Source organism: Gopherus flavomarginatus, chromosome 8 (genome assembly GCF_025201925.1).
Source record: "Gopherus flavomarginatus isolate rGopFla2 chromosome 8, rGopFla2.mat.asm, whole genome shotgun sequence".
In the NCBI taxonomy this organism is placed as follows: Eukaryota; Metazoa; Chordata; order Testudines; family Testudinidae; genus Gopherus; species Gopherus flavomarginatus.
The window spans coordinates 80,502,229-80,525,579 of record NC_066624.1 but is presented as its reverse complement, the minus strand read 5'-3'; the positions used below and the strand labels follow the sequence as shown (position 1 = coordinate 80,525,579).

General features: G+C 40.1%; 1 protein-coding gene across 1 annotated transcript in view; it reads left to right on the top strand.

The window, feature by feature from the left end:
* PID1 (phosphotyrosine interaction domain containing 1) overlaps positions 1 to 23,351 on the top strand; it is a 155,718-nt gene that overhangs the window by 38,118 nt on the left and 94,249 nt on the right. The window contains exon 2 of the mRNA XM_050964175.1: positions 21,139 to 21,285. Within this exon, the coding sequence (XP_050820132.1) occupies positions 21,139 to 21,285 (147 nt within the window). The remainder of the gene's footprint in view (positions 1 to 21,138; positions 21,286 to 23,351) is intronic.

Here is a 23,351-nt window from a genome sequence, read left to right as displayed (position 1 = left end):
CAAAGTAGAAAAAACGCATTATTCTAGTTTCAATCTACTGAACCATTCAAGTCCTTGCAGAATATATTTTCAAGCTGCCAAGAGCATAAAGCAGATCATTAGTGAGTCTAACTATTTTCCATCTGTTTCTTATTCTTTTAAATTTGAGCAGTACAGATATTTTGTTGTTGTTGAAAACGGAGTTGGGTGTACTTGGAGGTAGAATGTGGAGAATTTGAACTATAGAAGAGTTGTAGTGAGCACTGCTGTCTATACATGGTATAGTCAGTCAATCATGTGTAAGTGTCCAGTTCTTGTAATCAAAATGTCTACTCCATTTTTTTTAATTAGTCTAATTTAAGTCTTGACACATCTATATAAAAATGGTCTTTGGTCATAGCAGCTCTTATCTGAAAACCTTTGACTGTGAACTGCTAATAAACATGTTAACAAAGATTGCAATATCTTATCTATTTACCTTTTCAGACGGCTTTTACAATAAAATTCTGTTTCGGGGAAGTGGGAGAAGGAAAATCTTTCCCTTTTTAATGTGCGTAGTATTTTCTTGTAGTATCTGAGAAAGTAAAAATTACCTTAATGCTGTAATGTAGCACATAATTGTATCTTGCAGTCCTAGTATGAAAAGTCATACATAGATTGTAGACTATTGGTTTCACTGACCGAACACAAGGGCTACTACTATATGGACTTGATAATGAGCCTGTAATTTTTGCATAAGCATTTCTTGCTGGCAGTTTTCTCACGGACCATAATTTGTCTTTTATTTGTTGAGGATAGTTTTTGTGAAACAAAACTCCCATTCATGATGGGCCGAGCAAAAGTAGTAAAACATCATCATAACTGGTCTTCATTGTACACTGTGATTTTATGTCAAGAATGTTAATGATTTGTTTATGAATAAGTGAGCCTGTAGTATTGTGAAACAATATGTGGCAAGATTGCTGAATGGACCTTTCAAAAGCAGAGAATTCTTGAATTGAATGAACTGTAGATGTTTGTCTCTCAAGCTCATTGTAAGTACGCTTATGGATTTTAAAGAGTAGCATTTACTTAGTGGATTACTATATTCTGCAGTACTCATCCGACATATGTATCAACTACCTGCTGATGAAGCAAGACAAGTGGTTAAATTTGCTATTTTTAAGGGCGGTTAATCACTTTCTAAGTGGTTTAATTTAAAAAAAAAGGTTCCTTCCCAAAAGAAATTCTGTGCTTTAAATGGCATCATAGTAAGAAGTTTGAGGAGTTGTCATAGATATGAATGTATTCTTGAGGTTTCAGTGCATTGCTTTGATGTAACATTTTATTTTGTTGAACACCCTTTCAGCCTTCCTGATGAAATTTTAGGTGTCTCTTATGGTCATGAAGCATATAATTTCCTAATGAGAGATGGGAAAAACTTGGGAGGATTTTTCACTTTTTTTGTGATTTCTAGTCAAATTATTCCAAAATTATTTTCTGAGCAGGAAATTTTATTGGTTGATGGAAAAGATTACTCAGTCCACAACTACACATGTCCAGTGACTGAAAATCCCTGAACGAAGGGGTGGGGTAGAGGAACAGCAGCCACTGTTTCAGTGATGAGTGCCATAGAGAAGCCCAGAAAAATTGTTATTTTTTTAATTCAGTTCAGGGTTTGTATGGTGTTCAGTAAATAATGTATGGGACTACATAGTGAATAATGAGGATAAAAAGAAATATTGAACAGCTGCCTCATTCCCTGAGCACTGTCCTACATGTGCACTGAATGTAGCACTAGTCCTGTGAAAAAAATACCTTGTGATAATGCAATAAAAGAAAACATCCTAATGTACATGCACAAGGGAGGACAGAGCTAAGGTTATTTGGGCAACCTTAATTTTGGTGCTTCCTAATTTTTGAGCTTTTTGCTTTCCATCCTTAATGTTCCTTTTAGCATCATTTTTTGAGGATGGGCGAGGGGAGTTGGTATGGAATATAGAAATACAATATAACAGTGAGAGTATGTTACAGCTGCTCTGCTTCTGTTTTGTAATATTAATTCTGGTATTGAAGTAGCATCTAAAGCAGCAACCAGGGATTGTGCTAGGCGCTGTACACAGACATAATGAAAATATGCCTGAAGCACCTTGTAGACTAAGTACTTAATTTTTTTGTTTGTTTTCTGATTAGTAAATAATGTAAAATATAACAATAACTTCTGCAAGACAACTTTAAAAATTATTAAAATTAATGACAGTTTTATGTTTATGAAGTTGTGACCTCCAAATCTTATTAAGGCTACTGAAAAGCTGTAGGTACAGAATTATCTGTTTGCTATATCTGGAAGCATGGCAATGTGAACCACTGTGCACGTCCGTCCATGAAACCAGGAATTTCAGCAATGTATTCAGGAAACCTCTTATGCAATTGGCATAATGAAATACTGTTGCGGTAGGAGCTCTGTAAGTAAGCTCCCTGCCTGTTGACAAAGTATGTCATTTCTTGAAGTTGACCTTTGTAATACAGCTCATTTCTGTGTTAACGAATGGTTACCACTGAGATTGCAATTTATATGAAGGATAGCGCTGTGCCTGGGGGACTTATCTGAAAATCATTTGCAATTATTAAATAAATAAATTTGAGTGTGTCTGCAGTGCTATTTTCCCCAAAAACCCCTGTCTCCATGTTTGCTGTGGCATTAACTACTGGAATCTGTTCTGATGGGAAATAGTATTCAAATAGGTATAACTTTGGCACGCCACCTAAGATCATTTCCTCAGGAGCCTATGAGGATAAACATGTAAGATGCAGAGGCCGTCTTATGGAGAAAACTGAATTTCACTCTGAAATACCTTTTCTTTCTGCGCCAAACAGGACTTAGTCTGGCATCAAATTAATACGTGCTGCGTATTCTAGCAAGCTAGCTTTTAGAGCCGTTGGACTGTGCTTTCTGCTCAGACAGTACTTAGATGGTGGCAGATATAGTGGATACAGATAGATAAACAAGGGTAGCTGTCAAATCTGCTACCTTGCCCATCTCCATAATAGCAGCACCTACGGTGGGGATAAATCATCATCTTCCTTACCATCACTTCCTACCATCCCAGTCACTGTGGGCAGATTTGCAGGCGGTGTAAATTGTCATAGCTGTATGGACATTTACACCATCTGAGGATCTTCCCCAAAACCCTGTATATGTTATACCTTTGAGATTATGATATATTTATTACTTACACTACTTGCAGACTTTTCTCCTACCTCCATGCTGGTATTGTCAGGTCTCTGATAATGATTGAGTGAATAAACAGCCGAAGTGCTATGTTCTACTTCCATTCACCCTTACATAACAACGGATACAGATAAAAATATCACTGAGAGTGTGGAGGAAAATGATGTTAATGGTGATTTATTTTATACACAACATGCTCTCCATGTATGCAGTGCACTATTGAGCTTTACCAAATATTTGGTGCGGTTTAATGGTGCATTACATGCTCCAAGTGTCCTTTATTTAAACAAAAGAGGAAACCTCAAATCAATTTCTCTGTCACGTCAAGGATATCCATGATACTAAAAAGGTTCTGTTAATTTCTAAATACAACAAAGGTAAAATGTGAAAGGAAAATATCAATACCAAAGGGCAAGTATCAAAGTTATCTACAGACACTACAGAGAAGTGGGATTATAAACAGACTCTCGTTCAATGTGTTGGTAAAGCCCTGTCCCTGTTAATCCTATAGAAGAAGTGCCATTCAAAGGACAATGTCCAGACAGAAAATCATTATTTTAAAATATTCCTGATCTTTGTTACCAATAACCCATAGGTTATTTAACCAAACATTGAAACAACTCCAGTTCATTTTTCACCATTTTTGCCGTTAGTTTTACTTTTTGTGTTTTCATTCTCTTGAATGATGAAATTAGACTGATCTTTCACTTCTGTGCCTAACCACTTACATTTTCTTCTTCTTGTGCAACTAGAACATTGCTGTTATGTTTGGGTTTTCAACTATGATGGGAAATGTTTTAAGTCCCAAAACTTCTGTTCACTCCATTGTCTCCAATGCAATGGCCATGATATCTTGATGAGCATGATACTCTACCAGCAGTTGAAGACAGGAGAAAAAGCAAAGCATGTCCATTGATGTCTGTGACCATTCGATTGCATCCTATAGCGGGCAAGCTTTGCTGAATGTGCAGAGGTCTTTTTCTATTACCAGCATGTCAGAACATCTGCAGGACATTGTACACTGAATTTGCTTATAGCTGAAAAAAGCTGTGCTTTGTGCATATGCATGGTGAACTCTAGCTATCGTAGTAGAAAATTTAGTAAAGGTGAACAATGAATGAGCCTCATACACAGCTCTTGCCTTATTCACCGTGCATCGTATAAGATAAAAGCTGTACATCTCCTTGTGTGTATGGGGGGCCTTTCTGTGGACCTTGCAGTCTGCTCCAGCAGTGAGTGTTCAGTGTTTTGATAATGTCTAGCCAAATTGTTCTACATTTATTTTTATGTTGTTTTTTTGTAAATCCATTTTCTACCACAAAAGTAAGAGGCTATTTACAAATCTGCAAGCCAGATCATACCTTTTCATAGTAATATCTCTGTAGGAGACAGGCAGTGTTGTTAGGTTCCCCTTGGAGTTTCCTCTGTGATTTTTTTCCATTGTGGGGTCAGGCTGACCTCGTATGGAAGAAACCTTGGAAATGCGTATCTTATACATCTCTACCATGTGTGTAGAGAGCCTGTCATTATATACTGTCCCTCTGCCCCGCTGCCATGGGAATAAGGGTTTCAGAACCAGCCACTTTATGACTAATTTAGGCTGCCATTAACACCACTGCTTAATTTGGCCTGCAGATGTAGATGGGAGTTGCATCTTGTTAGTATAGGCAACAATTGGCTGAATTTAATTTGCAGACTATAGCACTTGCTTAGACTGTATGTTCCATTTGGAGACTAAAGTAAACTATAATATGTAATTCAATATTAAAATAGTTGAAAGAACTAATAGATGATGTATGTGTCCTTTGGGCTGAGCAGTCAGAATACAAACAGCAAGAAACTGCAAAACTGAACAGACAGGCAGGCTATAAAAACCATCACAAAACACAAAGTTAAATTGCTGAGAAAACATTTTTGAGTGGGGAAATGACTGCATTTATTTATTTATTTGGGAAAGAATTATTTGTTTATTTAGGTTGGTGGTTGGGAAAGGGGAGTTTTCAGCAATCTCTTTGTAATTAAAGGTATTGATTCTTTTTATTAGAGCTCATATAGCTTTACAGCTGCATGCACTGGAATTGATGCTAAAGTCACTTCATTAATAAGCTTTTGCGTTGTGTTACATTGCTATAGAAATGGGGCATGGAGACAGCAGGGAAATGTTGGTCAGGCAAATATGGCTAACAACTAATTTATTTTAATTTCTTTGGCTCTTTCACATCTGCTTAAATAATTGTTTAACGCAGGTAAGTTGTAGACCATTTGTGTCCTGGATGTTCAGAAATTTTTGAAGTATTATATTAGAGCAGTAACATATTGTGTAAGGACCTTGAGAAGCTTGGAGCTTTAAAAGCTAAAAATGCTTTCTTTATGCATTGACAATCTATATTATTTCCTTTCACCAAGCCTGAAAAATGTCATGGTTTTGTTTGCAATAATTGACAGGATTTGCACCAAGAAGCCTTTAAAAAAACAGCTCATTTAAATTTTCATTTCTACTGCAACTTCATCACACAGCAACCTTAGCCAAAATAGTCAGATGCAAAGTTGCTTCTCTTTTTTCGAAGCAGAATTATTTAAATGAAGCTATTGGGAACGGATTGTATTGAAAGTGGTCATAAAGCATATTTTTTAAAAATGTGATCACACACTTCGTGTATTAAGGGTCTGATCCTGCAGTCTTTCTCTGTGCAGAGCTCTTGTTGATGTGAAAGACTTGCAGATTTGGGCCCTTTATCACCAATCCTGAATTTGGTGAGGGGAAAGTGCAAGTGGAGAGGGTGAGCCCAGGCTCCTCTACCAACTCTAAAAAGATGTAACAACAATAGGAGCCGTTACCTTGGTGGAGATTCCAGCTGGGGAAGACCCTGACTAGTCAAGAAGTTCCTGAACTAAGGTGAAAGCCCTGAGCTCCTGGCAATCGCTGACAGATTTCTCTGTGATTGGACTTCCTTTTGATATACCCCGAAAGGGCTGGAGTGGAATGTGTGGCCTAACCAGGCAGACTGAGCCATAAAAGAAGTGACAGACCTCACAAGATGGAACTAGAACTGAAAAGAGGAGATGTCAGGGAGGGAGACAACTTGCCACATCACTGTCTGACCACCACTTGGTACTGGTGGTGAGTGTTCTCCTTTTCAGTGCCCAATAGGTAAACTCTACGCTAAGAACAGAACTGAGATTTGATCTTAGTGTAGCACTTTCATGTAATTAACCAGACAGTTCTTAGAAGAATAGTTTATGCTCATTTTCTATAGAATCTCCTATTTATTTTATAAATTCCCCTGTAGGCCACTCTGACTCATAACCCATAGGAAGTGGGAGAACCTGAAGTCAATGTGGGTTTTATCACTGACTTCAGGGGAACCAGAATTTTGCCCATAGATTCTGGGGCATGTTTACCAAGGTTTTTTCTGGTCATAAGCCTGTGTGTGTGTGTGTGTGTGTGTGTGTGTGTGAAATTGGAGTGCAGTGAAGCAGCTACAATTTCATCTATTTGGGGGGCTGCTAGGGACTAGCATAGCCTGAGAAGATGGCAGCACTGACCAAAAAAGACTCGTGGCCAGAATACTGTAGAGAGTGCAGCAATTGAGCACCTTCTTCATGAGCTCTGCCCCACAGGAGACCCACCGGGAGAGCGGAGATGGTAACGCTACTAGTCCTTTGCTGGGGTGAATCCCTCCTCCAGTGCAGAGGATTTAGCTGGGGTAGGGATGTGTCATGCACGCTCTGTCCATATACCTGAGGTAGAGGTTGTGTCTCCGAAATAGTCTGCTTCTATTCAAAACCATATCATTCTTCTTAGTGCTGCCTACTCTCTTGGGGAACCCTGGTGGCTCCTTTCCAACAACCAAATGGAACCCTTGAGAACATCAGACTTAAAAACTCAGGTTCAGACACATGAAAGACAATGTTGTCAATTAGCAACAAAGGTCAATGAAACAATTCCATCTCTACCCCAATATAACGCGACCCAATATAACATGAATTTGGATATAATGCGGTAAAGCAGCGCTCCGGGGGGGGGGGGCGGGGCTGCGCACTCTGGCGGATCAAAGCAAGTTTGATATAATGCGGTTTCACCTATAACACAGTAAGGTTTTTTTGGCTCCCGAGGACAGCGGTATACCGGGGTAGAGGTGTAACTGTTTTATATAAAGAAATGGATTATCATCATGTTAGACACTCACCATCATGTAGTTGTGAAGCTAGGAATTTGGTGGACTTTCATTTGGCTCATTGTGCTTAAAAGCTCATGTAAGCTTTGTTTCGGGAAGATACTCACGTCCTTTGTGCCCTGTATATTGCTAAGCTCCAAACGAGCTCTTAATAAATAATACACACTTCATTCTTTTGAAGGTCAGTATAAATTCCATATGTGGAACAGGCACTTCACTAACCCAACCCAAATCTTCGGTTCACAGGAAAAGCTTTACAGAGGTGGTGAGGGAGCACTCCACTATCTAACTGCTTAATGAGTTATTGATTTACTGCTGAGAAAGAAAGAAGAAGAGCAGGAATATGACTAAAATGCTTTTTTTAAAGGTTGAGTTAGGAAATGCCTATTTTTCTGGTACGTATTGTACTAGACAGATTCAGTCTCCCTGTCACAGAGAATGATGAAAGACCTTTTTAAGGCATTCTTTGACGCAGAAAATATTGGAATGGCTACAGTAGTAAATTGAAAAAAAAAATGGCCTTGTTCATGCTGCATGATTCCATTGTTTTAATATTGGGCCTTCTATATCCCATAACATTCCTACTGAAGACTCAAGTTAGGAAAAAAAATTATTGGACGGCATCCGAGAGTTAGCTCAAAATAAAAATGAATAGATCTGACATATCTATGCCTGTGTGTGTTTTATGTTGTGCTTTCTCCTTTTTGACATCTCTTATTTCTTCATTTTCTTCACTTCCTTTCTTTCCTGTTCTGTCATCTCTGGTTTCTGGTTTGCAAATAGATAAGTGTACATAAATACTCAGGCTTGCACAGATGAAATTCTGGTACACTGGTCCTTTCAGAATTTTTAATCCAATTTAAGAAAGCTGATTTGCGCGCGCACACAGACACAGACACACACACAAAATGTTGCTTGATGACAAAAGCATGTGATGAGAGGATAACACCTGTGTTAAATGACATGAATGTAGGCTCCTTTGATGTGCTTTTGAGCCAAGTTTCTCGTAGCATTTTCATTTGCTCACTACTGGAATTAGTTTAAATATTATTAGAGATGGAAGGAATTAAACAAGAAGATGCTGTAACATACAAACACCATGCTATGGTTAGTGGAGTCCAAACAGGTATGAAAACTTTTAACTGTTCACATCAGATGTAATCGTGTGGATCCAGGCAGGGCATGCAGCTGTGGTAAAAATTATTAAGTGAAAGTTATTGTACTTTGTTCCTAACAATATTAATAATCTTTATATTATTCTACTTAAAATTATTTACTGTGGACACAACACCAGAAGTATTCAGCAATCAATTTCAAGGTATACAAAGCAATCAGCAATAAAACAATTGAAATTCATTATTATTTAATCACTAAATAATATGTAATTTCATTTGCATGCTTAATGCTGACACTGAGAATCTTTTTTTTTTGCATAGGAAAACAATAACAGTCAGCTAAATATTGAGTCCCTCTCACTTAGACAATGATCTTGATAATGGGACTCTAATTATCTAGCCCTTAGATCCAAGCTGTAAATTTAGCATCTGAATAAGATTCAGAGATGTTTACCTCTGGGGTTTTGGGTGTAGAGATAAGATCAGTCATGCACTTCTCATCTGGATCCATACTCCCCCAGAGTTGGGAGGGTGTTTGCATCTGGGCTTGTGTTTTTGTTTGAGCAGCAGTCCTGCTGATTAGAATCACACAAACTTGGTAACAGAACCAAGCGATCCAAGCCAGAGAAAACAAGTACACATAGTATGAGAACAAAACGTTTCACATGAATTAAGTTGTCATGAAACACAAATTCTTTGAACTTGTAAGAAAACAATGCAAAGAGAGCATCAGAACGGGGGACTATGTAACTGGGGCCACTGGCAGAGCTTGTGACTTGTATTTATAAAACCCTGATGATTAGAGTTATTGAAGATAGCATAAGGAGCAAATGTCTGCCTACTGATTGGCACTGATGATGAGATGAAATGTACCTTAGTGCTGGGGCAGGTGCAATCATTTAGGCGACCTATATGGTCGCCTAGGGTGCTAGAATTTGGGGGGCTGCATTTTCTTCGGCAGTGACTGTGGCGGCCGGATCTTTGGCCGCCCCAGTCACCGCCGGCATCTAGGCAGAGGCAGCTGGGGCAGGGTAGCGCTGCCTGCAGCAAGTAAGGGTGGGGGGCCAGCATGCAGGGGAACTCCCTGCCCAGCTCACCCCTGCCCCACCTCCTCCCTAAGCACGCTGTAGCTGCTTCACTTCTCCCACCTCCCAGGCTTGCCACGGGGGGGCGCCTCAGGGAGGAGAGGGGAGCTGCCACGGGGGGGGGGCAGGGGTGCCTCAGGGCAGGGGCTGGGGATGGGGGAGGGTGCAAGGTGGAAGTTTTGCCTAGGGAGCGAAACATCCTTGCACCGGCCCTGCTTAGTGCTCACAAGCAAGGATGCAACAGAAGGTCCCCCTGAAAATATTTTTGAAGTTGAATTGGCTTCTCTTCCCTTTCATGCTAGTTCCCTTCAAAATATACATTTACTCTTGTCTCTTCATCGTAAACAAGCCCAGCTGTGATCGATCCCCTTCTGTCTCTCCAGCGACAGCCCCACCTCCCATCTGCCCTTCCCATCTTCCCCCTCTCACTATCTGTGAGTCTGCATTCGGATTTCACTATTGCCTGCATCCTCTTATTTTATACTCCTGGTGATCTCATCTGCTCACATGGTACTAGCTACCTTCTGTATGCCAATGACTCACTTTTCCACTCCTGACATTTTTCCTGCCATCCAGTCCTGCCTTTTTCTTGTTCCTCTGATTTCTCCTGCTGGATTCTTGTCATCAACTGACGTTTACCATGTGAACAAAATTTAAATTCCTTTTCTTTCCTCCCAAACATTCTCCATTTCATCCCTTCTCTGTCACTTACCACATTGTCTGTTGCCGATTATGTAGCTTAGTTCTTCTGTGTGTCAGCTTTACACACAAACATCATCTTCCATATGGCTTCATCTTACACCTGGAACAAACCCTAGCATAAGCAACAAAGAGTCCTGTAGTACCTTATAGACTAAAAGACGTATTGGAGCATAAGCTTTCATGGGTGAATACTCACTTCGTCTGATGCATGTAGTGGAAATTTCCAGAGGCAGGTATAAATATGCAGGCAAGAATCAGTCTCGAGATAATGAGGTTAGTTCAATCAGGGAGGATGAGGCCCTCTTCTAGCAGTTGAGGTGTGAACACCATGAGAGGAGAAACTACTTTTGTAGTTGGCTAGTCATTCGCAGTCTTTGTTTAATCCTGAGCTGATGGTGACAAATTTTCAGATGAACTGAAGCTCAGCAGTTTCTCTTTGAAGTTTGGTCCTGAAGTTTTTTTTGCTGCAGGATGGCTATCTTTAAATCTGCTATTGTGTGTCCAGGGAGATTAAAGTGTTCTCCTACAGGTTTTTGTATATTGCCATTCCTGATATCGGACATGTGTCCATTTATCCTTTTACGTAGGGACTGTCCAGTTTGGCTGATGTACATAGCAGAGGGGCATTGCTGGCACATGATGGCGTATATTACATTGGTGGATGTGCAGGTGAATGAACTGGTGATGTTGTAGCTGATCTGGTTAGGTCCTGTGATGGTGTCGCTGGTGTAGATATGTGGGCAGAGTTGGCATCGAGGTTTGTTGCATGGATTGGTTCCTGAGTGAGTTACTATTGTGCGGTGTGTGGTTGCTGGTGAGAATATGATTAAGGTTGGCTGGTTGTCTGTGGGATCGTTGTCCAAGATGGGTTGTAGATCACTGATGATGTGTTGGATAGGTTTTAGGTGAGGACTGTAGGTGATGGCCAGTGGAGTTCTGTTGGTTTCTTTCTTGGGCTTGTCTTGCAGCAGGAGGCTTCTGGGTACATTTCTGGCTCTGTTGATTTGTTTCCTTATTTCCTCATGTGAGTATCGTAGTTTTGAGACTGCTTGGTGAAGATCTTCTAGGTGTTGGTCTCTGTCTGAGGGGTTGGAGCAAGTGCGGTTGTACCTCAGCGCTTGGCTGTAGACAATGGATCGTGTGGTGTGTCCAGGATGGAAGCTGGAGACATGAAGGCATAGCAGTCGGTGGGTTTTCGGTATAGGGTGATGCAGCAAAGAGTCCTGTGGCACCTTATAGACTAACAGATGTATTGAAGCATGAGCTTTCGTGGGTGAATACTCACTTCGTCGGATGCATGCGAAGCGGGTATTCACCCACGAAAGCTCATGCTCCAATACGTCTGTTAGTCTATAAGGTGCCACAGGACTCTTTGCTGCTTTTACAGATCTAGACTAACATGGCCACCCCTCTGATGCTTGGTGGTGTTAATGTGACTGCCGCTTATTTGTATCGTCGTGTCTAGGAAGTGGACCTCCTGTGTAGATTGGTCCAGGCTGAGGTTGATGGTGGGGTGGAAGCTGTTGAAATTGTGGTGGAATTCTTCCAGAATCGCCTTCCCATGGATCCAGATGATGAAGATATCATCAGTGTAGTGTAGGTAGAGAAGGGCCGTGAGTGAACGAGAGCTCAGGAAGCATTGTTCCAGGTCAGCAATAAAAATGTTGGCATATTGTGGGGCCATGCGGGTGCCCATAGCGGTGTCACTGGTCTTGAGGTATATATTGTCACTAAATTTGAAATTGTGTGTGAGGAAAAAGTCACAGAGCTCAGCAACCAGTTGTGCTATGACATCATCAGAGATACTGTTCCTGACAGCTTGTATTCCATCTGTGTGTGGGATGTTTGTGTAGAGAGCCTCCACATCCATGGTGGCTAGGTGTCTTCTGGAAGATCACCAATGCATTGTACTTTTCTCAGAAAATCAGTGGTGTCACGGAGATAGCTGAGCGTGCTGGTGGTGTAGGGTCTGAGTAGAAAAGCCACATATCCGGACAGTCCTTCAGTGCGAGTGTCAATTCCAGAGATAATGGGGCATCCAGGATTTCCAGATTTGAGGATTTTGGGTAGTAAATAGAGCCCCAACCGGGCTTATTCTAAGGGTATATTGATTTGTTCCTCTGTTAGTGTAGGGACTGTCCTGAGTAGATGGTACAGTGTCTTAGTGTATTCCTCAGTGGGATTTGAGGAGAATGGCCTGTAGAATTTGGTGTTGGAGAGTTGTCTGGCAGCCTCCTTTTGGTAGTCAGACCTGTTCATGATGACAACAGCACTTCCTTTGTCAGCCTCTTTGATTATAATGTCAGAGTTGTTTCTGAGGCTGTGGATGGCGTTGTGTTCTGCATGATTTAGGTTATGAGGCAAGCAATATTGTTTTTCCACAATTTCTGCCTGTGCACGTCGGCGGAAGCATTCTATGTATAGGTCAAGACTGTCATTTCGACCCTCAGAAGGCGTCCATGTGGAGTTCTTCTTCTTGTGCTGTTGGTGGGAGGGTATCTGTGTATCAGTGCACCGTTCAGCGTTATCTTGAAAGTATTCTTTGAGTCGGAAATGGCGAAAGTAGACTTCCTACCTGCCACATGGGGTCACAACAGTGATACCCCTAACTCACCCAACAATATTGTCAATTTATCCAGCTACACTCTCAACCCAGCAGAAGAGTATGTCCTATCTTGGGGACTCTCTTTTTCCCTCACCACACCCGCAAACATGATACAGTTCTGCGGTGATCTGGAAGCCTACTTTTGCCGTCTCCAGCGAATAAATAAAACAAAAAGCCTAGGGGAGGACATAAAATGCAGGGAGTTTACTCTGAAGCACTTTGCGTCTGATTATAATCTCGTTTAGACTGGTGTAAATTGTGATTAGCTCCACTGAAGTCAGTGGAGTTATATTTGTATAAAACTGATGTAAGCATGTCTGGGGGGCACTGAGCTTCTGAAGGTGTGTGCATTTTGAACAACGTGTAAAACGTGTAAAAACAAGGTTTTGCTCACTGATGGTCGTTAAAGATACCATGGCATTTTTTGTAAATAGCAAGGCTGTTAACCCTACTGTCTTGGTCAAAATTCAGTTGAAGTAATTATATTCAACCTTCCTAAATTGATTCTGCAGTTTCTTTTGGATGCACTCTCCTAATCTGCTGTGTAGTGTTGCTGTGTGCTGTTAAACAGTTTCTGTGGGTATGGCTACACTCGAAACTTCATAGTGCTGCCGCAGGAGCGCTTTGAAGTGTGAGTGTAGTCGCAGCGCCAGCGCTGGGAGAGAGCTCTCCCAGCGCTGCACGTACTCCACATCCTCATGGGGTTTGGCCTGCAGCGCTGGGAGCCGCGCTCCCAGTGCTGTGGCACTGTTTACACTGACGCTTTACAGCGCTGTATCTTGCAGCGCTCAGGAGGGTGTTTTTTTCACATCCCTGAGCGAGAAAGTTGCAGCCTGAGTTTCACACCAGAGCTACCGGGACTTTACTGAAAGGTGAATGATCTCTGTATAGAAATGAGTAAAATGTTAACTGTTTTTTAAACTTTTGGAATGAAAAGAGCTATAGATTGAGTTGGCATTTTGCTAATGCAGCAATATGGCCTTCAACTGGAAAATCTTTTCCAATCTTGGGTGCCACATGGGGGTTGAGTTGTACCCTTTTATTGTAAAACCACATTGTGGTGATTAATCTATCTTTCAACCACCTCCAATTCAAAACACTTTTTTGATACATATTAATATCTTACCATCCTGTGTGTTGCATCATTTGCTGGTCTGTGGGTACATGATCAACTTCTACCAGAATTCAAATAATCTTAAAACATTATGCCTGGAGGTGTAATTACTAGCAACATTTTGTGAGTCCTCAGAATACAGATAAAGTTGAAGTTTAAAAGCTTCGGGGTTTACATTATCACATATACGAAGGAAAATGCAAAAGCAGCTGAGTTTTTGTGTATTTAAAAAAAAAAGAGGGGGGTTACTATGGAAATCTTGTTAGGATGCGGGTCAGATTATAATATCACATACAAAGGTGAATTTCCAGAGTAACTCATTGAAGCAATGAAAACTTAAAATCTGACCCACTGTCTCTAAATTCTTGTATTAATTAATGATAAAGGATAAGAGAAAGTTGTAGTCTATGACTCTGATCGTGGTACTGGGGGTCAGTTTGATTCTGATGTCACACTAGTGTAAATCGGGAGTGATTCCACTGGAATCAGTGGAATTACACTGCTGTAAAATTGGTGTGAGTAACAGTGCGTGTTGATAATTAATGTGAGTATTGAGAATTGTTATTTAAGCATTAAAGATGAAAAGCAGTGCATAGTACTAAATATTATCATTAGAAAGACATGCTCTCTATATTTTCTCTCCAAACAATCTTGTTTAATTGTATGTGGTCATGATGTTTTCTTTTAGTCCTTTGGCCATGGAAATGATTTTTATTTTCACTGACATAGAAACATGCCTTTCTAATGATAATACTGTATTTAGTACTTGTGCACTGCTTTTCATCTTCAGTGCTTAAGTAGCTATTCTTAATACTCACATGGGAATGATTTTTATTTTCATTGAGAAATTAGAACTAAAAAACATAAAATGTTAATGTTTAGTTTTAATTATATCTTATGACATAGAGTGTTTAGTATATATAATTTCCAGATTGAAAGCTGTGGAAAAAATTAAAAAAATAAGAAAGTACTGTATTTGAGTATTTGGAGGATCACTGTATGAAATATGTAATGAAAACACTTAAGATTAGAAAGTTGTTGCCCTATGAATGATTAATCTATATAGCTGATCTTTGTGGTCTGCTGGTAGCACATTTCACTATTATTCAGTGTAAGACTAAAGATTACTGTGCAAGACTAAAATTTGCTGTCACTGGGGCAGGAAACACTTTAAAGGCAAGATCCCTGAGGGAAAATGTACATACTGCACTACACTACAGTGATCTCCCTGGTCAACTAAGGAGTGGGGCTGCTTGGCTACAAAGAGGGAGATTCAACTTTCTTGGGCTAGAAGGGAGGTGAACTGAATGGAAGAAGGTATCAGAGGGGTAGCCATGTTAGTTTGGATCTGTAAAAAGTGACAAAGAGTCCTGTGGCACTTATAGGCTAACAGACGTATTGGAGCATAAGCTTTCGTGGGTGAATGCCCACTTCGTCAGACACATGTGGTGGAAATTTCCAGAAGCAGGTATAAATATGCAGGCAAGAATCAGTCTGGAGATAACGAAGTTAGTTCAATCAGGCAGGATGAGGTCCTCTTCTAGCAGCTGAGGTGTGAACACCGAGGGAGGAGAAACTGGTTTTGTAGTTGGCAAGCCATTCACAGTCTTTGTTTAATCCTGAGCTGATAGTGTCAAATTTTCAAATGAACTGAAGTTCAGCAGTTTTTCTTTGAAGTCTGGTCCTGAAGCTGCAGGTAAGAACCTCAGTGGTTTCAAGAAGGGCTTGAAGGACCAACACCATGGTTTTGTGTTAAGGTAGCTTCCTAGGACGATTATTAGCCCTGTAAAGTTTGTGTAGATTTTGCAGTTGAATAGGTTTCAGATCTTGCAAACATGAAAATACAATTATAATTACTACACTAATCCTGTTTGTGTCATTCTTTGGAAATCAATTAGGCTAGTTCACCTGCTCAAGGAATTTGAAACTTGCTGAGAAACTCTTGGTGTTTATTGCTTATTGGCTCTTTGTGTTTCTTGTAAACATACAGACTAAATCAACAACACTGTCTAAATGGATGGAATATAAATTTAGGTACGGTTCTGCTTTCTTGAGGATTTTCAATATAAGAACTACCACATAAAATTGAGTAGTTCAGGCACATAAAATGTAAACGATAATAGTGTGCCCTGAACTGTTACGTATTCAGTTGCTTTAAATCATGCTTCTTAAGAGTGAGTTTAGTGTTCTTTAAAAGTTGTGGATTGACAGCACTGGAAAGCTAATGGCTCAGCTGTTTTTTTTTTTAAGAAGAGAGATGCACTGGTCGCCATTAAAAGTCAGCATTTGGCAACAGTTTCCAGTAAAGATAGCAGTTTGGAACAGGAACTAAGGCTCACATACATAAAGGGCCTTCAGTGTTGCAATTTCTAACTTCAAGGTGCATTGCTACTCAGTGGAATTTCACAGTCCCAGGTTAGGTGCCTTGGTTCCTGATACAATGAATGGAGAGCATTAGGTACCTAAGAATAAGATCCATAAAAACCAGAACACTGAGCCACCCACTCTAAAGGGAGTTGACCCAAGTGCTGCCCCTCTCCAGAAGTTAGGGGCCTAAGTCTGGGCCAGATGGAGGTGCCTATCTCTCCCTGGGGTTCTCAGGTCTAGTTAAGTGCTTAAGCTGTTTTTGGAAGAATTGCTGGAGTGAGTGGGAAAAGGATGCAGCCTCCCTCATGGTGTTTAGCTCAGTGGTCAGGGTACTCACCTGGGATGTGGGAGACCTGGGTACAATTTCCACCCCCCTTTGCCTGATTTGGAGCAGGGATTTGAATTTGGGTTTCTCACCTCTCAGGTAAGTGCCCTAGCCACTGGACTGTAGAGGCATTCTTTCACTCTCTTTGGCTCAGTGTATATTTAATTATTTATAGATAGTGGAACAGCTTCAATAGGAGAGACCCAACCATAATATCCCATTCCCCATGGCGCTCATCTGGGGGTGGGAACCCCAAGGTTGAATGCCTGCTCCACATCAGCCAAGGGGATGGGGATTGAACCTGGGTCTCCGACATCCCAGATGAGTGCTCTAATTACCAGGTTAAAGGAAGGTTGCTCCTGCCACCTCTTCCTCCTCCTGGCTGTTTTGCTTGAGTTTAGATGTGCTCTAAGAACACCTATCAGATCAGGCCATGAAGGCAAGACTGATAGGAGAATGGCTTATGTGAGGATCTTGCTGGGTTTAAGCACCTAGGTGCTTAGACTGAGGTGGATGTGCACTTGCTCACTAGCAGAAACTTCGGCACCTCTATGTTTAGGTGGCAGCTGAGCACAGGTTTTGAGGGTCTTAGTGGTACCTAAATTTTGGAGTTAGTGTATAACTGCCACTTTAGGTGCATATGTCCTTTTGTGGATCTGGCCATAAGGCACTGATTCAGCAATGAACTTGAGCATACTTGTAGGTTTAAACACTGAGTAGACCCATTGACTACCCAAATACACTTCAATGGTCCTACTGATGTACTGAAAGTTAAACAGGTGTTTAAGTACTTTTCTTAATTTGAGACCTCACTGTGTGGCATCTGCTGGCAAATCTTTACTTTTTAATGCCAACCACAACTTGGCCCTTAAAATGGCAGTGCAAATTTTCCTTTCCATACCATCAGTGTATCTCAGTCTAAAGTAGGACATCATTTAGGTCTGAGAGGTAGTTGTGTGTATATACTCATTCTAGGCGTGCCCTTACTGAGGAGACTAGCAACTAGTTTGCAGTTTACTGTCAGCTGCAGTTGTTGGCTTTATTTTGGCATTTGCCACTGCCAGCTAGATTGAGAACTAAGGCTACTCCAACTGACTTCACATGTAATAGTGAATAGTGACAAGATGGCAGACAATATTCTTTTCCCCTTTTTAAGCCTTTGTAGCTGGTTGGTAAAATATGAGAGAAATAGATCATAGCTTGGATTATCATAGCTTTTTCTCACTTTTGGTCAAAGTGTGCAGTTTTTTTGTTCTTGCAAGTAATCCCAATGGAGATGAGAGGCAAGGTGAGCCATATCTGGGGTCTGATTCACTGAACTCTAGAGGAGTCTATCCACAGGGAGGGTTGAAAATGTTCCTGTTAAGAGCAGTATTACTGCATCAAAATGTACCAGTGAAATGCAGGTTTCAGTGGTAGCCGTGTTTAGTCTTATCAGAAAAAAAAAAAAAAAAAAGAGGAGTCCTTGTGGCACCTTAGAGACTAGCATTTATTTGGGCAGAAGCTTTCGTGGGCTAGAACCCATTTAGTCAGATGTATGAAGTAAAAGATACAGGAGCAGGTATAAATACATGAAAGGATGTGAGGTGCTTGAAATACAGTTAATTAAATAAAACAGGGCTATGGGAATGATTCTCTTTTTATCTCATTTAAGAGTTTTCCCCTCCTCCCCCCGTCTTTCTTATGTTTTCTCCCTAAAGTGCTTATCTGTGGAAACAGTAGTTTTGGCCCATAGCAATGGAGTAGCTAGGCACTGGGTTAGGATTTCATTTTTAGTTTGAAATGCTTCCATCCATGAACACTGTTTGGAGCCAGAATCAGTCTACCAGTAAAATAATAGTTGGTGAAAATTTTAAAAACAAAAATTTGAATTTACACCCATCTCCCCCAGCCAGCCATCCACACGCATGAAAGAGCAGAGCTCCTCTGGGCTGGAGTTCTTGTGTGCTTGATAGAACGGCCATGTTGTTCTCGAGGTTGCGTCATAGAGGAGAATTAATAAAACCTGTGAGAGAATGTTGGCAAGTGAAGGACTGTGGTGAGAAATTCTCTCTCACAGCTCTGTGATCTGCCCGTGTTTCAAGCTTGTATTACTCTTTGTATTATTTTTTATGTTTTCTTCTGAAGAAATAAATCTTTTTTCTCAGCAGCAAGTTAGCAAATCTGTATCCTATATTTGTAATTTAAGGGTTACAGTGGTACAGGTTAATAGATTAGCAATTCCTTAACTGGAGTAGCACGTAACGTTCCATAATTGAACGTACATTCCTCTTTTCAAATTGAGCATCTCAAACTTTGATAGTATTTTGTGCTAAGCAAGGGCAATAAGTTATTTATTGATGATTACCTGTTCTGTTCATTCCCTCTGGGGCACCTGGCATTGGCCACTATCAGAAGACAGGCTACTGGGCTAGATAGACCTTTAGTCTGACCCAGTATGGCTGTTCTTATGTATTTCTAAGCCTTTACTGAAAACTTACTGAATGAACCTATGAAATCCTATTCAATAAACTCAGTATTCAAAATAGAAAGAAATGAAATGAGTATGTAAAAGAATGTTCCCAGAGAGCTTAGTGATAGCTGAGAGCGCTCTTCTCCATAAATATTTCAACATATATTCTTTAACGCATAATCATTAACAAAAAGAGTGCTCTTTGCCTAAGATAATAAGTTACTGTGTTTAGGAGAATGAATGGGATAATGTATAATATGAGAGAAAGCCAGATTGAAAATATGAGTACATCTCTTACCAGAGTGGAAACCCAAATGGCTGCATGGAACAGCATGGAAACATTCAGAGATGCCCTGTAGTATGATGACAGGCCATAACTTCATGGGTAGAGTAGGAAAGCAAGTATTATTTTCACAGACCGTTTGTATTTCTGCCTTTTTAGTACACTTTTGAGAGTGTTTAGGATGCTATCAATTCAATATTCATCATCATAACCGTCTTTAGTACAAAACATTGAGGAACTAAGGATTAAAGTGTTTCAGAGTAGTGTATTGTTTTAACAGTCCTTCAGTTAGCACCTCAATGACATGTTTATGTAAATTATATACAGAGGTTGTTGCTAAGGACTTCTCATGCATTTTGAATGGAAAATCCATTTAATAGGGTCTTGTGTTTAAAGCACAGAACTGAAAATCAGAAGACATGGATTTTAGTCCCAGTTCTGACACAGCCTTTCTGTGTGACCTTGGGTAAGTCACTAGGTTTCCTGTTTTGTAAAACAGAGACAATAATGCTTATCTTATTCCTGGGAATGCAGGAAGGCTAAGCTAAATGAGGTTTGCAAAGCATGCTGAAATCCTGTGATAGAAGATGCAAAGTGTAGTTTTATTAATAAAATTTCCTCTGCTAAATTGGAGATTAAAGTTTAGTTTTAGTAAAAATAACCACAAGTATGGTAAGGTTAGTAAAGGTTTATAATTAATGGGGCCTAATTTAGAGGCTGTAATCAATGAAGCCGCTATCAGAAATAGGTTCTGTACGTTGTTAGTAATGTCTTGAAAATGTTCATAACTGTATGTCCTTTCCAGATAAAGACTGATGAGCAAACATTATATATTTCTAAGTTCAGGATCAGTTGAAAGTTTACTCTGCAAAATTGGTTTGGAAATCTCTCAAGAACAGGCTTTCTTCAGAGTTTAAAAACTTTTAAAATGTTTTATTGTTTTACATAAGAGTTTGTTTTAAAAACTTGCCATTTAATATTACTGCTTAATCTTTATTTTTCATAATTTCCTATTCTAAGCATAGGGAGTACTGTGAAAAAAAAAAAGGTGGGGGCGGGGTGGTAAGTGCCACCTACTCTTATGGACCAATACTATGATTTACCTGAGTGCACTATATATCATGTTCAAAGACAGCAATCGAAGAGGGTCGAAAATTAATAAGCCAAGCAATCAAAGACAAATGGAGAGGGACTGTCAAGGCATCCAACTCAATGGGAGTGTTGCCGGTGAAGTCAGTGGGAGCAGAATTAAGCCTTGAGGGAGGGGGGAAATAATAAATACTAAAAATATTCCTTTGAAATGTTGATTGCTGAATTATAGGGTCACAGAGATGAGGCATTTTGTCTTTTCCTTTTTTTGTCCAAGTGTTTTGATTTTCCCATTTTATCTTAAGTAGAGGCTTGCTGGGTGTAGTCTGGTTTTACCAGGAAGGGCAGTTTGTGGAAAGATTCAATGTACGACTGGGGTCTTGATCGATTTTAGTGGGATCTGTGGGTGCCCAGCTCTCCTGGGCCGCTCTTTGTGAGTGTCTTATTTGATTGTATATGTTTACTAATTTCTAATAGTAATATACATTTTAATTTATAAAACATCTTCCTTCTGCACATGAGGCTTCCAAGGCACTGAATGGACAGTTAAAGACACTCAAGTGAATAGAAGTATTAACTTTCAGTCCTCCTTTGTCTGAATTTAAGTGAATTGCTTTTTGTTTTGTATTTTAGCATTTTCAGACCATGTTGAAGACCAAGTTGAATGTCCTAACTCTTCGGAAAGAGCCTCTTCCTACAGTGATCTTCCATGAGCCAGAAGCCATTGAGCTGTGCACCACAACTCCATTAATGAAGACCCGGGCCCACACTGGATGCAAGGTATTTGAAAAATCAAAAACCCAAGGTGCAAGACAACTGTGGAATTGTTCTACACGTATAAGCAGAAAGTGGAAAAAATTTCATTTTTTCATTTTGGAAACCTCATTAAACAATGCTAATACTGTGAGGTTTATACATCAAAAAAATCTTTTGGCTTTTTTAAATTAACATTCTGCTCCTTAATAAATGAAGTTCTCATGCATAGAGAATGAAATCCCAAAGCAGTTTTGCAATCCTGGCAATAAATTGCACTTGGATCCTGGCTTCCAAAATTGCTTATTATACTCAACATGTAATTGTTTTAGTGATGGTGTCATTTCACCTTGGCTGATTTAAACATGATTATCGGTAATAACACCGAGATAAAAGATGAGGGTCCCAGGCCTAAGCACCCTGTTTAGGAATCCTTACTAATGTGCATATAAACCCATTGAAATGGGTTTGCAGGATCAGGCTTGAGATCATTTTTTAAAATATAGAATTAGACCTTGAATTAGTTAACCAGCAATATGACTTTGTCCAATTACAGCAAACCACAGCTCCTGAAAAAGTGTATTTGTCCTCTAAACTGCTTAAGTGCGTAAAGTGCTTTCTCTTCTGTGACTGTTTAACAGTAGTGAACAGATCTGGTGGTCTCTCTGGGTATATCTGTTTAAATTAGTTACAAAACTAGGTTAGCCCAGGGGAGCCACAGATGCTATGGGAGACTGAGCTGGATTCTCATTTGACTTGTATATCATCAACAGGATTGTTACCTAAGTTCCAGTTGCTGAGCCAGATACATACCTGAGCCCAAAGGTAGTGAGACAATGTTTCCTGTAGTCTTGGGCGACACCTGTTGTGCAAGATGCCAGCTGTAAAATAAAACTCTTTCTGATGTCACAGTGGTAGGTGAAATAGAAATTTCAAGTTACAAGTAAAACTGACAAGATCTTTTGTGCCTGTTGTTTCTGGTAATAGCCATTGAGATATTGCCATTTGGTAGAGGTGTGGAGGGAGAGGTTACTTGATGGTGGTTTCCTATGCCTTTCACAGCATTCTCAGTAGGTAAAGGAAATGAGTTGTGGGTACATTATGAAATGAAATGCTTTACAGTGTTAGGCTGCTTTTCCCTGGTATGTTGGTCACCAGTATTTTATGAGCAAACCTTTATTCTAGGAAGATGGATATTCTTGTGGCTCTTTGCTGCGAGTGCAGCTGAGAAGAGCTCATGTTCAGTATCAGGTGCCATTGCTGCATTGTGTTGATACTGTAGGACACAGGACAAATGAGCCCTACACAGTATTATAAGTCATTGCTACTGCCTGAGGTTTCCCTAATGATGTCTTTTGTCCTTTGTGTTGATACATAATGAAATTTGGGCAACATCACTAGTCAGAAGTATGGACTGTGAAGGGTCTGGCTTTCACATCTTGTGTAATGGAGTTAGGCGTAGCAACAGTCTCTGAAAGGAAATTTAACTCTGCTTCTGAGAGTATGATTGTAGCATTCAAATCAGAGAGTGCTATTTGACTCATCCTTCAGTTCTTTAACGAGTGAAATCTCTTGTACTGCAAGTGAAGCATGTTGCAGAATGAGTTGGAATCTGTAACAGTCAGAATCCTATTCCATATTTACCTTTTTATGAATTTATGTTAAAAAACACCCTATTTTTGGCTGATGGGCATGTGAAAATATCAGCTACCATTATATATGTATCTTCTTCCCCTGCTTGTCAATGGCAACAACTGTATATCATGTAGTTCTGTAGTCCATCTCCTTGCCAGAATTGTTGCCTACAATGTAGTTTCCAGGGTTTGTTGAGTTCATCTCAAATGACTCAAGAGATGGGGCTTCTAGTACCTTTCCTGGGAGACCATTCCGTATTTGCATCGGTCTCATGGTTAAGAAGTTTTTCTTAGTTATTAGCCCGATTTTCCCCTTTCCCTATTTTGCCTCATTGCTACATTTATTTATCCTTCCCTTCAAATATTTGTAGCTGGGGTTAGGCTTCCTCTCCCCTTGATGCTTAACCTCATTTTTACTTCTGCAGGTAACTTTTTCAATAGCAATTGCTGTTTTTCTTT